Source organism: Podarcis vaucheri (assembly GCF_965113315.1).
Source record: "Podarcis vaucheri genome assembly, chromosome: Z".
Taxonomy (NCBI): domain Eukaryota; kingdom Metazoa; phylum Chordata; class Lepidosauria; order Squamata; family Lacertidae; genus Podarcis; species Podarcis vaucheri.
In genome coordinates, this window is record NC_138758.1 from 39,315,107 (window position 1) to 39,330,372 (window position 15,266).

The 15,266-nt window shown below is 48.0% G+C and overlaps 1 protein-coding gene across 2 annotated transcripts; it reads left to right on the top strand.

The window, feature by feature from the left end:
* The first annotated feature begins 635 nt into the window (after positions 1-635).
* LOC309523671 (patatin-like phospholipase domain-containing protein 7) lies at positions 636-15,033 on the top strand. 2 transcript variants are annotated; one of them, XM_082207652.1, is made up of 9 exons: positions 636-786; positions 4,265-4,334; positions 4,660-4,776; positions 6,662-6,810; positions 7,589-7,741; positions 8,321-8,431; positions 12,017-12,101; positions 12,646-12,749; positions 14,047-15,033. In XM_082207652.1, exons 1-9 carry the CDS (start codon positions 673-675, stop codon positions 14,128-14,130), a joined length of 987 nt encoding a protein of 328 aa, XP_082063778.1. In that variant the 5' UTR covers positions 636-672; the 3' UTR covers positions 14,131-15,033. The 2 variants fall into 2 exon arrangements, with proteins under 2 accessions (XP_082063778.1, XP_082063779.1); XM_082207653.1 differs by having other exon boundaries at positions 14,050-15,033.
* Positions 15,034-15,266: the final 233 nt, after the last annotated feature.

Genomic DNA, 15,266 nt, shown 5'->3' on the forward strand with positions numbered 1-15,266 from the left:
TCTCATATATCTGAGGGAAGGGCCATAGCTCAGTGGTAGAGCATCTGTCTTGCATGCAGAAAGTCCCAGGTTCAATCCCTGTTGGCATCGCCAGATATAGGGTAAACAGAGATGCATGCCTGAAATCCTGGAAAACCGCTGCCAGTCAGTGCAGACAGTAGTGAGCTAGATGGACCGTTAGGGTAACTCAGTATAATAGAGCTTCCTATGTTCCTTTCTCTCCCTTGACTACTACATTTGTTTTGTTTCATAGATTGCTTTTAATATTGCTTAAGACCTGGAGTTCTAAAACAGTCTGCCAGAGAAGCTGGGTTCTTTGGGGAAACTTTCACAGTGTCTCCGATGAAAAATATCTGTAACAGAGAGCAAATTTATCCAGATTGTATCAGCTTGCCAGGCATGCAAGGGATGATGGTGGTTGAGTGCATTCTGGGTGCACTAGGTTCACACACGGGGGTATTCAGATGTCATAGGCTGCCCCTCTAACAGCATGGATGCTCTGAAATATGTCCCAGAATCCTCTGTAGACTCATCAGTGCCTCGTGATTCTGTTAGGGTAGAAAGTTTCAAACTCTTTGCACCTCATTAGTTTAGGTGGAGGGGATTTTATCTCAGCTGGGTTTTTGGTGTTCTTTCTCAATATAAAAGGTAGCCTTGACTTCTCTTTAGAATATGAATTCAATGTTCCGGACAATCCTGGACTTGACATATCCAATCACCTCCATGTTCTCCGGAGCCTCCTTCAATAATGGCGTCTGTAACATCTTCAAAGACAAGCAGATCGAAGTAAGTGATGTGTGCTGCAAGCATGGCAAAGCGTGACACTCTGGTGGTGGCCAACCAGAGTGCGAACAGAAGACTACAACAGGCTTACGAGGTTGGGCTGGCATCTCCCAGTAAGCTATTGTACAAGGGAAGGAGCCAACGCTCGGTGGTAGTGCATCAGCTTTGCATCCAGCAGGTAGTGCATCAGCTTTGCATTCCAGGTTTAATCCCCGATGGCATCTCCAGGTAGGACTGAAAGAGACCCCCTCTCTGAAACCTCAGAGAGCTGCTGCTAGTCAGGGTAAATGAAACTGAGCTAGATGAACGAATAGACTGACTGATTAATCCAACTCACTTTCCAACCAGTCTTGGGAGTTGGGTTCTGTTCTGAACCCGCCTGTGTGGGTGGTGTGATGCAGGGATACCAAAGAAGGATGCCAAAATAGCCAGTTCTGGTGCTTTATTAAAGAAGGGTGGAAACTTACAAAGCAGCCTGTAAAGCCCCACTGCTGTTTCATACGCAGGTCGGTCACTGCAGCAGTGAAATGCCATCTTGACTTGTCTGCAAAGTGCTAATATGTTAAGCGTTACTTATACAAAAGACAGAATATGTCAGTTTAGCCAGAATCTTCCATCAGTCCACCTGCTGATGAAGGCAAAGGTGGCAAGCATCCAAGTCTCACAGCTAGCTCCCCTCCCTAGGCCACGAACCAAGCTTCCAAAGCCCACAGATAAGCATGGCATCAAAGCAAGCCAATTAGTGTTTATCAAAGCAAGTAATGTGAGCTAATCCTTGCAACAACTACCAGTTATTTTCAGGATTATCCTGACTACCAATATGGTGTTTGCAGGGCTTCTGGAACATTTTCACCTTTGATTCTACACAGATGACACTAGTGAAAAAGCCCACCACTGTGGCAATAACAATCCCGCCTGTGATGGAAGTTGTAGACCCAACAGCATCTATGGACCTGATGTTGGACAAGTTTGTTTTAGAACCACAGAACCAAGTGGCTGCTTTAGCCTCTTTCAACACCACAATATGATACCAACACATCTTTCAGCTGATCCCCTCTCTGAGCTACTCCCCCCCCCCCCAATATTTTATCATTTATTTGTTTGTTTGTTATTGCATTTATATCCCATCTTCTCCAAAGAGCTCAAGATGGCACACGTGTTTCTTCCCCTCCTCATTTAATCCCCAGAACAACCCTGAGGAGTGGGTTAGACTGAGAGGGAGTGACTGGGCCAAGGTCACTCAGTGTACTTCATGGCTGAGTGGGAATTTGGACCCTGGTTTCCCAGGCCCTGGTCCAGCACTCTAGCCAATATGCCACACTTGTCATCATCATCACCACCATCATCATCCATTCCCTCTTTTACTTTTTACCCAAGAAAGCCCTGTTTCACCCCTGCCTTTAGAAGCTTTCCCTACCAAACAAGCAACACTCATCAGTGTGTTACAGACCAGTCATTGTTTCCATGGGGGTGGGGGGTGGGGGGAAGAAATGAAACTTGAGCCCTTGTTAAACTTATGGGTTTAACCCACTTTATGTTGGAGTTGTTGCCTTTGCAGCAAGCTGGGTAGTAAGTAAACTACACTTTGTGTGGTTATCAGTGTAAGCACATGCAACTCAGATGTGTGTGCAGGGATGGGGAGGAGACACACCACTTCTGCCTTACGGTTGTTGTTACAGATGTGCCCTGCAGAAGCATCTCTGGTGTTTGAAACATGCCCACAGATAGTATCCTCCATTTCCGACTTTTTTTTTTTTTGCTGCTACAGATTATGTAGCCACTGCCAGTGCTTAATCAGCCCAGCTTTGAATTTCTTGATCCTCTCTATAGCTGTAAGGAAGAATCCTTATAATATATTGGTGTGTGGTCTTGGAAGGGGGCTAAAGTTCATCATGCAGGGATGGATTTAAGTTGTTCCAACCCAGATTGTGCCTCTGTGCGCGCACTAATCCAGCTCTGTACTGATGTTCCTTTATATATGTCCTCCCCCTCCCCCTGCCCCAATTGGCTCTTGCTTAAGGAGATTTTGAGCAGTCAGCATGCGCATTCCCAATGCTTCTCCATCCAAGTTTATTTCAGGATCACATTTTAAGTCCATCTCCTCTTGTCAAGGATGCTTTCCTGTGGCTTCCAGTTCTCAGTTGTTTATCTCTTGCAAAGATAAATGTTGCTTCTCCCATTCAGAAATGCCAGGAAATGTCAAGAGGATTGCTTTAATAATCCTCCCTCTATTTCTATTTCTATTGTTTATGTGTGAGTACCAAAGTGAACATAGCCGGAACTGCTCCACCCATGTGCAAGAGGGGAAGGCTCAGCAAGGGCTCAAGATTCACAGATACAACAAAATCTGGTGGGTGGGTTGGGGACAAAAAAACAACAACCCAATGAGGCCTAAGTGTGCTCAGCGGCTACAGAATGCTGACTGACAGAAGGGTGGTGGAAAACACGGGGGATGAAATAGTGTCAGCGGCGTAGCGTGAGTTGTCAGCACCCGGGGCAACGCAAGTAATTTGCGCCCCCTAACCCGGGGCAAGGCACGTAATTTGCGCCCCCCCTACTCCCTAACCTGCGAGTTGCCGCTGGCGCTGCTGCCCAAACGACGCCGCTTGCCCGGAGGAGGAGGGGAGCAGAGAGGCGAGGAAAATGCAACGGCCCAGCAGCTGCAGCAGCAGCGGAGGAGGCGGGGCTGTGAGGAGGGGCTGCCTGGCGCGTCCTCCGCTGCGAGCGCTGAGAGCCGCTGCCTGCCGGGCGCCTTCAGCCAGGCGCCGCGAGACATGCGGCTCTGCTACAGCCTGCGCCCGAGGCTCTTCGGCGACTCCGGAGGCAGCGAGCGCCCCCCCCAGATGTTGCGCCCGGTGCGGCCTGCCCCCCTTGCACCCCCCACGCTACGCCACTGAATAGAGTATCCTAGAGGAGATCATAATTGGCTGCTGGAGCCCTCGGCAAGAACGCTCCACACTGTTTTTTGGTAGACACACATTTCCCCAATAGAATTAAAACTGGAGGTGTGCTTTTTATACTTGGAAATAGTTTACAAGTGTAGAAGAAGCAACTACCAACACTCAAAGGGCATGCTATTTTTCTGCATGACTCTCTAACCTAGGTGTGCCTCCAGATTGGAAGGCATACACAGGCATTCTGAAGAGACCATGTCATGCTTGTCACTTTCATTAATGATGTTGATGCTTGGGGGGAATGATGAAATGAGTTTATTTGCTGGATCTCCCCACTGGAAGTGTTTAGTCAGTTGTACCCAGTCCCAAAAATATGTAGAAGCAATTTGACTTTGGCAAAAGCTGATTGGCCTGCCCTGCTTCCTGCGACTCATGCAGAGGTCTAACCAACAGATTCCTGTTTGGTTGGGTCTATCTGCCGCTTTGGGTTTTTAAATATTTTTTAATACTAATTTATTTCTCAGGGTGCGCTCACACACACAGTTTGGGAATTGGCGTTTTAAAACAAGTTGTTTTCTGTGCTGTAGGATCTTTGGATTCCTTACTTCATCATCACAACAGATATCACTGCCTCAGCAATGAGAGTCCACACAGATGGTAAGTATATCTGTGAAGGGCTCACAGTGCTTGTCTCATTTAAAGCAGCTGAAGCCTTTGGACCACTTTCCCACTGTACTTACAACATAGGTTTGAAGTTCCCACAGATGCATTCGAGGGCTGGGTCTCAGGCTATGTTGGCTATGTTCTCTCCCCACTATCAGAGGCAGTGCGTCTCTGAATGTCAGTTGCCAGGAATCACAAGTGGGGAAAGCTGCTGTTGCACTCAAGAAGTGGGGCTGGTTGGGTTAGAGAGGAGCAGTTTGGCTGCTGCTGCTTTTCCTTCAGAGAAGATGGATCCTTTCTCTGACTTCCCCCCTGGCAGGCTGCCTGTGGCGGTACATCCGGGCCAGCATGTCACTTTCCGGCTACTTGCCCCCCCTCTGCGATCCAAAAGACGGGCATCTCCTGATGGACGGAGGCTACATCAACAACCTCCCAGGTACTGATGTAACTGCAACCTATTTTCTGCTTATTTGCAGCCGGATCCTACTTCTAGCCCCAACCCCTGAATTTATTGGGGGGGGGGGTTGCAACTCGTGGAGACATAAATTCAAATTTTGAGACTTACATATGGTGGGAAGAGAAGATCAAACTGTACAGAGGCTCTAATTGCTTCCTTTTTTAAAGCTGCCTGGTTCAATGTGTGGGCTTTGTGTCCCTGCTGATCCCCAACACCCCAAATATTTGTGATAGGTGTCCCCTTTAACTTTCACCCACCCAGTCTTTTCAGAAACAAGTTTGCAGCCAGGGAAATGAGAGCAGGTTCCTGAATAAGATTGAAGACTCTGAGTAAGGAGCGCAGCTGCACACAAAACACACACACACACAAGTTGAGTGTGGTACCTGTTCCCCTCCAGCCCAGGGATGCTTCCTTGCCCAGTTCTCTGACTCAGAGGACTCCCATCACAGAAGCCTCAGTACAACCAGAGTTTCCCATGGGCACCAGCTTGGCCACTGTGAGAACAGGATGCTGGACTGAATGGGCCATTGGCTTGATCCAGGAGGGCTCTTTTTGTGTTCAGAGTCTTCCCCATGCCATCTTACTGGAGGAGGATAGGCCCCCTTTACCATCAAAAGGCACCTTTCAACGAAGGCAGGGTTTGCAGCTGGGACCGAACTGCTGCTCCTTTATAAGGCTCAGCCTAAAGTCGGCTATTGTTGATGTATTCAAAACCCTATGAAAGAAGGTTAGCCAAAGGAAAAACTGTGTGTTTATGTGAGAGATTGGCTCTAGATCATTTAGTGAACTTTATGATTGAGTGGGGATTCAAATGCAGGGTCCCCTTGTTCCTATTCCAACACTCTAACCCAGCCATCACCAACACACCAGTCATTGTTGGTCTGCAACTCCCTCCAATGCCCACTAGTACAGCCAATGGTCAGGGGTTGATGGGAGTTGTAGTCCAGTAACATATGGAGGGCTACTGAAGTTCCCAATCTCTCCCTATGGGCTCCCTCTCTTTCCCTGTTTTATCGTCACAACAAACCTTGTGGGGTGGATTAGGCAGAGTGATTGTCCCAATGGTTCATGCTATGAGCTTCATGTGTCCAAGTGATTATTTGAACCCAGGTCTCTGCATTACCAGTCTGACACTTTCATCACACCAGCCCTCAACTTTGTTGTGGTTAAGAGGAATAAATAGCAATGCTGAGTGCTCTTGAAACATGCCAGTATGGAAGCATCTAAAATTAATACTTTTTAAAGTGTTTCCTCCTTTTTATATAAAACTCAATTCCCACCCCACTCTGAAAAATGGAGCAGGGAAAGGGAGGGTACAAGTAGGCTTATCCAAATGTCTCCTGACCGCTCACAGTGATGTTCCAGGTACAACATACCCTGGTAGCCTTTAAACCCTGCTGAGCATCTTCTCCACCAAGTGGAATCGAAAATGACATACCTGTCACAATTTTGTGGGCCTCTTTCACTTCGCTGTTCCTCTTGTCTTCTCACCCTCGCCTCCCTGAGGGATACTGAGTCACTGTTCTCTGCAAAGGGCCTTTTCTTTCTCCCGTCAGGAGGAGAAATGCTTTTTCATGTTTGGGTTTAGAAGTGAATTACTGGAACAAAGAAGACCTATAAATTACCCTAATTCTGCTGAGAGGGAAAGAATCTTCTGAGAGCATTTTGGAAGGTAAAATTGCCCTCCTTGGAGCAGCGCCCACAAATGTCCAGCATGGATGATGTGTGGCAAAGACCCTGCCAGAAATAATGAACTCATGCCAAGCAGTAGGCTGCCCAGAAAGCAGAGTAGAAGGTGTTCTAGGAAGGGGGCAGGGTATGGTAGAGAGCAGGGGATGATTCTTTGTTTTTGTCACCTTGACAGCGGATGTTGCTAGGTCTATGGGGGCAAAGGTGGTCATTGCCATTGATGTGGGGAGCAGGGATGAGACAAACCTCACCAATTATGGCGATGCACTCTCTGGCTGGTGGCTGCTGTGGAAGCGGTGGAACCCCTTGGTGGAGAAAGTGAAGGTATGCCTAGGATAGAATTGCCCCTAAATAGCTGCTAGCCCAATCATCTGTGGCAACTTGTGGTTGATTCCAGGGGATCAGGTAAAGGTTTGGTGGTTTGGTGGGGGCTTTTTTAGTGTTATACCTGGAAAGGTTTTTAACAGCCTGAAAGAGAACTATGCCTTTTAATTTTCCCAACACAGATTTGGGCTGGTTGTTATAATTTCTTTCTGAGCTAGTGACCATTTGTGATAATATATTTGCAAGGCTGCATTAGAGTTCACAATGACCCTTCAAAGCTTTGATTGCACAGATGGAAAATAAGGCCATACATGCTGCTTTCCTCCACACCGTGCCATGATGAGGCCAGACAGACATGGTTGTAGCCTGTGTATGTTGTGCCATGGCACTAAATATCTGACAGAGTAGCCATGTCTTCACTACCCACCCACACAAGCCAGTTTCAAACCTGCTTTAAATGTCATGGCTCCATGCCTAGAGTTGCAGTCCTCTGAGAATTACTTTCATTAAAGGGATTAAGGCTCTACCATGACAATTCCTGTGTAGATAAACTGCAACACCCATCATCCACAGCAGGTATAGCCAGGAATGACTGGTTGTTGTTAGGCAACATCTGGAGGGCTGATGTTCTCTATGCCTGATTTATAGCACACTCACTAAACAAATTCCCAGGGTTTGGGGGGTGGGAGGTTATAGAAGTTAGAATTTTGGTCAGCCAAGATGGGTGGTGCTGCCCATTCTTTTGTGGGAGCTTAATGATACTTGACGATTTTGGCAGGTGCTGAACATGGCCGAGATCCAGACCCGGCTTGCCTACGTGTGCTGTGTCCGGCAGCTGGAGATGGTCAAGAGCAGCGAATACTGCGAATACATCCGGCCACCCATCGATCGCTATGGCACCTTGGACTTCGGGAAGTTTGATGAAATCTGTGTGCGTTGGGGTCAGAGGAAGCTAAGGCAGTGGGGGAGAGGGGTGCCTTCTTGGCTGGGGGGCCTCAAATTACTTACTTGTCACAAGATTCCCCCCCCCCGTATGTCATGCCTTTTTAGTTTATTAGCCTGATGAGAGGGAATGCCCCCGCTTTTTATTTTATCTTTAAAGTAACCCCAAGGATCAGGATTAAAATTCTTTAAATAGATTAATCCAATAAAACCAGTCTTAATAGCTGAAAAACATTCCAGTGAGAAACTTGCCAGCAACCAGTTATAAAAAATAGAGCTATTTTGAATTCATCAAAGAGCCATCAGCAAGCATTGGAGCCACCCCACATGTCCCAGTCCCATGCAAAAGGGGCTTATAGCAACAGGCTTGTGAGCAAGAGTCTTTGCAACAGAGACCTTTTTCTTCTTAACATAGTTCAGCAACACATTTCAGAAGAGCCATGAGGCAAATGGACTCCATTTCTGTCTTCTGGGGCTGCCACAGGAAACCAGCTTAGCTACAGTGGCTGATGGTTTCCTTCCTTCCTTCCTTCCTTCCTTCCTTCCTTCCTTCCTTCCTTCCTTCCAGGAGGTGGGCTATCAACACGGGAGAACAGTATTTAATGTCTGGTGCAGGAGTGGTGTCCTGGACAAGATGCTGAAGGACAGACAGGAACTCTGCAAATCCAAGCTTCCAGGAGTGAGTATCCCAGTGGCTCTTCCTAGCGTCCTTTTTCAAATTATTGCTCTCCTAACATGATTGCTTCACAAAGCTCATAGTGGTTTTATGGCAGAGGGTTTGTTTGTTTTTAAATATGCCTCTTGGGTCCTCTGGAGAGAAGATCCTGGATTGCAATGGCGACTGGCATCCCTTGAGAAGGCAGGGAGACCAACAGTAGGTGGAGCCAGCCACTGATTGGCTGTAAGTAAGAAGGCAGGCAGGTGAGGGCTGATTGTGGTTGGTGGGGCAATGCCCCATTCACTTTAACAGACCAGTTTCACCTGCTGGACCATGTCACTGATTGCCTTAAGAGCCTGTGTTGAACCAACGCACTAACACATCCCCGACTTACAAAGCCAGTGTGGTGCAGTAGTGTTAGAGTGTGAGGCTAGGACCTGGGAGACCCGGGTTCAAATCCCCACTCGTCCATAAAGGTCACTGTGTGACCTTGGGACTGTCATTGCCTCCCAGCCTAAGCCACCTCCCAGGGTTGTTGTGGGAATTAAATGAGGAAGGGGAGAACTCCTTGGAGAAAAAAGGTGGGATATAAAAGGAGTAAGTATGTATGTAAATAAATAAATATTATCACAGACATCTAATTGCAAGCTACCTTCTGACATGGTCTTGTTTTGAAAAGCAGGCAGAGATTCAGAGTAAACAAACAAATAAATTCTTCTTTGTGTATTCTGCACTATCTCTGGAGGCTTACAGCAAGTAGCAATAGATTGTGTTTAGAATGATGGGTGGGGTGGGGTGGAGATCTCATTTTAAAACTGAGTTTTTAAAATACAAAAGATAAACACCTCACCCTTCTCTTGATTTAGCTACAGGTCTTCCCTGCAGAACTCAGGGCTCTGAATCTCCATAGGGAGCTGCACGCTTGAGAGGCTGCTGTTGAGAGCATCTGGCTTTACGCACCTCCGTTAATTGAACATGGTGCACAGGAGGTGCTGTGAAGAGAGAGCTTTCATTCAATCTCTTTCAGTCATGGTAGGATAAAGTAGACAGGGAAAGAGGCTGATGCCCCAAGTGATCTAATTTTCTCTGTGGGTTAAAGTAGCCTAACCCATTGAAAGCACATGGCTTCCCCCCGAAGAATCATGAGCTGTAGTTTACTCCCCAGAGAACTACAGTTCCCAACACCCTTAACCTACAGTTTGCAGGATTCTTTGGGAAAAGCAATGTGCTTTCAATGTATGGTGCATATTTGCACCATATCTCAAAGAGGCTTGAATGTCTTGTGGATTCTCCACTCTTCCACCCCGTCTCTCCATAACTGCTTCTGGGTTTAGGGAACATAATTATTTAAGTGATTGCAGCATCTCCTGTGTGCTTCCCTCTTTGCCGGTTGTGACTCATCCGGTTGCCAGGGGTCTCCTGCAGGCTCAGCCTCCTGCCACCCCTTTGACTGTTAAGAGCAGGCCCCAGACAGAGTACCATGGAAATGAAATGGAGACCTGGAAAGTCACCCAATATACAACTAGCTAGACACACCAGCAGGGAAATGGGGGCTGCCTTGCACCGGAGCTGATCCAGTGGCAGCTGGTTCCACTGGCTGTGTGTTGTAGGGCATGGCATAATTAATGCTAAAAATAAGTTCCATGCCCAATCAGATTTTTATGCCAAGAAATGCTTAATTTTATAACACATTGTTCACATTGAGCAACTTTGTAAAATTTATCTTACCTTGCATCATTTATCCTGAATAGTTAAGGGAGGGAGGGGCAAAGCCTTAGAGCCCTAGTTGCTAGGGATCTCTTTGAGCTACCCTTTGGCTTCTGAAATGGCTTATCTTCACAGCCATGAGATCTAGAAAGTTGCTCCTTTTTTATAAAGGAGATGTTAGAACCTGCTGCGCTGGGTTCTCAGGAAGATGAGAATCTGCTTTCAATCTCCCATGTCTTCTACATCAAAGAAGTAAAAATGTCGTGACTTCTTCAGAATTGCTGAATAACACAGCCCTGTATGCAGTGCATGAATATTGACAATCCAATATAAATTTAGTGGCAACTCAAACCTAGATATGTAAAATATATTCTCCTCCCCCGCACCCTTCATGCTTGTTTTCAATTTTTTTATATGTGCAAGCGAATGCCGTTGACTGTCAGCATTCTCCGGCATCCCTCTGACAGTGAACAATGTGCCCTGGATTGGAGCGTTGAGTCACCACATTTTGAATGTCCGCTGTAATACGGAGATAACATATCTCATTAAAGGACCTGCCCTTTGTGGCAGGGGATTGATCTCACTGCCTCGTGGCTCAGTTCAATAGCTCTCAGCCAGCCAGCGGAGTGGCCTCTGTAACTATTTTTAAGATTTAGTGACTCTTGGGCTGGCAGCCTTTAATTAATGCTCCTACAACCAGATGTTCCCTTCCTCCGCTGCAGGGCATCTGACCCTGGCCCTCTGGCATTGCCATGGCTCTGTGTGGCTTGGCTCAAGCGCTCCCTCTTCCAGTCTCCTAGATAGGGGCAGAGGAGCAGCTGGGTCAGGAGTACAGCCTTCACCCAACCTGGTGCCCTCCAGATGTTTCAGCTCGCAACTCCTATCCCTTGTGCCATGCACCCGAAGCATCCTAGTGAGCTCGTAGCAGATGACATTTTTCACGTATCACTTTCAGTCTCCTAGTCCCTGCACTGCCCCAGCCCTCCCTGTTAGGCTTCATTTTCCAGCATGAGGTTGAGCATGCTATTATAATTGCTGGGGGGCGGGGAATATATTCATAAGAGGCCTTCCCCCAGGTGCCTCCTCTGAGGGAGGTTCAGAGGGTTTATCATCTTATTTTCATTTCTTGCCTTTATATCAAACCTTATTCTCCAAGGCACTCAAGGTGTCATCCAGCGTTCTCCGCTCTCTTCATTTAATCCCCACAACAACCCTGTGAGGTGGGTGCAGCTGAGAGGCGGTGACTGCCTCAAGGTCATAGTCGGTGAGCTTCATGACAGAGTGGGAACCCTGGTCTCCCAAGTCCTAGTCCAGCTGCACCATCACTGGCTCTCACACTGGGGTGCAACAAGGGGAAGGGCCTTTTCAGTTGTGGCTCCCCTGCCTGTAGAACACTCTCTCCAGGGAGGTCAGTGTGGCGCTATCACAAACACCTTTTTGGCTCCAGGTGAAACCTCTTGTCTCACAAGCACTTGACACATCATAATACTTTGCTGCCTGTTGATGCTGTTGTTTTTGCTGCTGCTTTATCAGCTTCAGGCTTTCTTTGGGATTTTTTTTTTGTTATTTCATTGTAATGCAGTGCTCTTTCCTTGCAATCTTATGTCATGCTTTCTGCTTTTAAAATTCTGAAAGCCGCTTGGAGGCTCTTCACGTGTGTCAAGCAACTAATAAATTGAATTAATAACAATAAAGAACGTAATGGATGAAGACACCCTTGGCGGTGGCAGCATGAACAAGTGTCAGCGGGCAGAGGGCAGCTGCACTCAGGTGCACTTTGGGAGCTTCCTCTTTGGGGCATCTGGTTGGCCACTGTGCGAACAGGATGCTTGATGAGACGGGCCACTGGCCTGACCCAGAAGCCAGGCTCTTCTTAAGCATCCATCTCTTCTTTTCCAGGTAGTGACCTGTCCCACAACTTCTTTCACAGACCTGGCGGAAATTGTCTCCCGAATTGAGCCAGTCAAGGCTGTCATTGTGGATGGTGAGTTGCGGGTGGGAATCATGGCTGCACCAAAAACCAAAACTTCAGTTCCTTTCTTTGTTGTGTTTGTTGCTCAAGGATCCCCAGGAAATCTGTTCATGTTTTTAGGGGGAGGGTTGAGGCAGGTGGGCGATGCCCATCCACGTAGCCCTTGGGTTCCTGCTTTTCCTGCTGTCCCCTCCCCCACAGGTGACCCAGCCATCTTGCCGCTTGAGATGAAACAGGAATTGCCACCTCCCAGCCCACTAAACTGCACCTGACTTCCACCACCAGCCCTTGCCAAGCTCAGTGGGAGCCAGGGTGCACCTCAAAGTGTTGCCATTCATTTGGCGGGGAAGACACACACTGGAACACCTTCCTCTTGGCACACACTGGAACACCTTCCTCTTGGTGGCAGTGGAAGCAGTTGGGCAGGCAGAGGGCTGCCTCTTGTGCTTCCTTCACCTGAGGCAGGTGCTTCACCCCACATCATGGGGAAACCATCTGTGCCTTCCCCCACCTCTGGGCTGAATGAGTCTCTCCCCCTTACCTGCCTTCTGTTCAGATGAGTCCGACTATCAGACGGAGTATGAGGAGGAAGTTCTCGGCAGCCACAAGGACGACTATGTCAATTTCCTGAGCAACCACACTGAAGACGACTCCGACTCCGTAAGAGCTCCCCTGGGCCCTACTGGTTTGGCCACTGTCTTCCCATAATGCAGTGGAGCCAATACAAAGGGAGGTGGAGCTTATCTTGCCAAAAGGGGTCTTAGACATCATTACTTGACTAGAAGGCTTCCACTGGCTCCTCAGTTGCAAGGGAAAAAATACTCTGTAAACATTCAGGGGTAATCTTTATTTTATATCTTATAACATGTTCTAGGAGTGGGATTCAGAGATGGAAAGGGTAGAATTCTGTTCCTGTTATGCTGCTTTGTGACCTTTAGAGCTGTGAAGACACACTTGCTACTGTGTGAGCTATATCTAGTGAAAAACTACACACACACACACACCGCTCTAAACCTATAAGGAGTAGAGGCAACAGTAGGGTAGCTCAGATGTGGCTGCATTTACCTTTGCAATTATGAGGACTAGAAACTAATGTGTACCTATGAGAGGTGTTATTTTTTTACAAAAATGAAATCTGCAATTGTGGGCTGCTTGAAGTACCTTCCCAGTGACTAGAGGCTGAAGCAAGTTTTTTGAACTTGGGAAAAGATATCTGACAGAGAAACATGATAGAGATGGTAGGTGTTATGTGTAGTACGTGGCGAGAGACAGAAGTTTTTTCCCCTTCTCCCTCTCTCCAAACAATTCTACCCTGCATCACCCACTGAACACAGGTTGATATAACAGCTAGAAAAATCAGGATGCTGACCTAGATTGGGGCCAGGGAGCTGCCTTGCGTTGAGAAATTTATTCTGTCAGGGGCAACATACCTGGGATGCTCATGGGCAGAGGCAAAAGTAGGCCACCTTTGTACCACCACCCTGCGCTTTCTCTTTCTCTCTCCCTCTCCCCGCCCCTCTCTGTGCTCTGCTCCCCTGTGCTGTGCTAGGAGAAAGAGGCTTCTCTTTCTCCCCACTCAGCAAAGAAACTCTCCCCCTTCTCCTCCTCTGGCAAGTTGCTTGGCTCTGGCAGGGTAAGACCAAGCAACAGGGCTTTGGCAGGGAGACCACTTCCCAGGTGAGAATGTCAAATGAGCCAGGTTCAGCAGCTCCTCACTCTTGGTGGGGGGGTGTGTGATCCAGCAGGGTTCTGCTTTTTACAGTCTTAACGATGCCAAATTGCACACAGCACACTCCCAAGAAGCTCAAGAGGCATGCAGCTCATGCTTCCTCCCCCCCCCCCTTACATCTGAGCTTTTGGCCCTGGACGGCAGAGCCCAGAGGGGAACCCATTGTCTGTGACCTCTGGGGCCTAACAGTGTGAGTGAAAACCTTTTGTCTTCTTTTCTTGCTCCTAGCAGGACCAAGAAGTCCGGCGCAGAAAACGTATCAGCATCATCAGCCAGGACAGCCAAGGAAGCAGTGGTACCGAGCTGAGCTGAGCTGCTTTGGGGGGCTCCCAAGTGGCTCAGGAAATCCTTTCCCATTCATTACAAAGCCTCCTCTCTTTGCCATTACAACGCTTCCTTCTTCTGAGATGAAAGTGGTGCCTTTTTTTTTTCTTTCTTTCTTGCCTAAACCCAGCATGGGTAGCAAGAGTGAAAGGGCTCCTGACCATGGCTAAACTCTCCCCTTCCACCATTTCCCAAATGCAGCTCTCCAGAAACCTTTCACCAGCAGCTTGGCCCAAACAGATCCCAGGGCAGCACTGAATTCCTGCAGGCTGGGCGTGTGGAGTGAACAGTGCATTTTGTATGCCTGTTTGTCCTGTGAACAAGATGGCGACAGCAGAGAGAAAGCGAGTGTGCATGTCTGTATTTTTAAAGGGTGGGTGGAGAAGTGGGTTTCAGCACTCTTAAATTATTGTTCACCCCCCCCCCATTTAGTTATTGAACCAGCATCTGCAATAGGAGGGAGGGCATGTGTGAAAGGTTTTGCCAGCAATTAGTAAGAAGCCTGAATGTTAGCATGCAGAATGAGTCTGGATGTTCCTTGCTTGACTCCGACACGGTGTGAAAACAAAACCATCTGTTGGGAGCTGTGTTGCCCAGCAGTGGTTGTGGCAAGCAGTCTCGCTAAGAAGACGCCACCGATTGAGACGCCTTAGCTGGTCCTGCTCTCCACAGCAGAGCAGGGAGAAAGACTTTTCTTGCCCTTCTGCCTTTCTCTGAAGCTCCGTCTGGGAGTCCTTGGCTCACTTGACACTTGCGGCATTTCCACACAGAGGGGGACACTCCTGCCTCTGGCCATCTGGACAACCTTGTTCCATCTTAGCAATGTTGGGCTGTCTTGTCGCTCTGTGTGTTCAGATGTTTTTTTAAAAAATAAAAATCCAACAACTTGAACCTCTTTTGTGCTGTTGGCCAAATTCACTCTCTGCCCTGAGCCTCGGCTGGCAAGGCATGTTGGTGGAGAGGGGGTGTCTCTGTGGGTTAAGGTGGTATAATATATTATGGGGGTTGCTGTTAAGGGCTCTTGCACAGCTCCTGTTCATTGGGCTTCCGCAATCTTAAAGGAAATGAAGAGGAGAAGGACTTATTCCCTCTTGCCTCAGGCACCAACTTACTCTGAGCCAGCC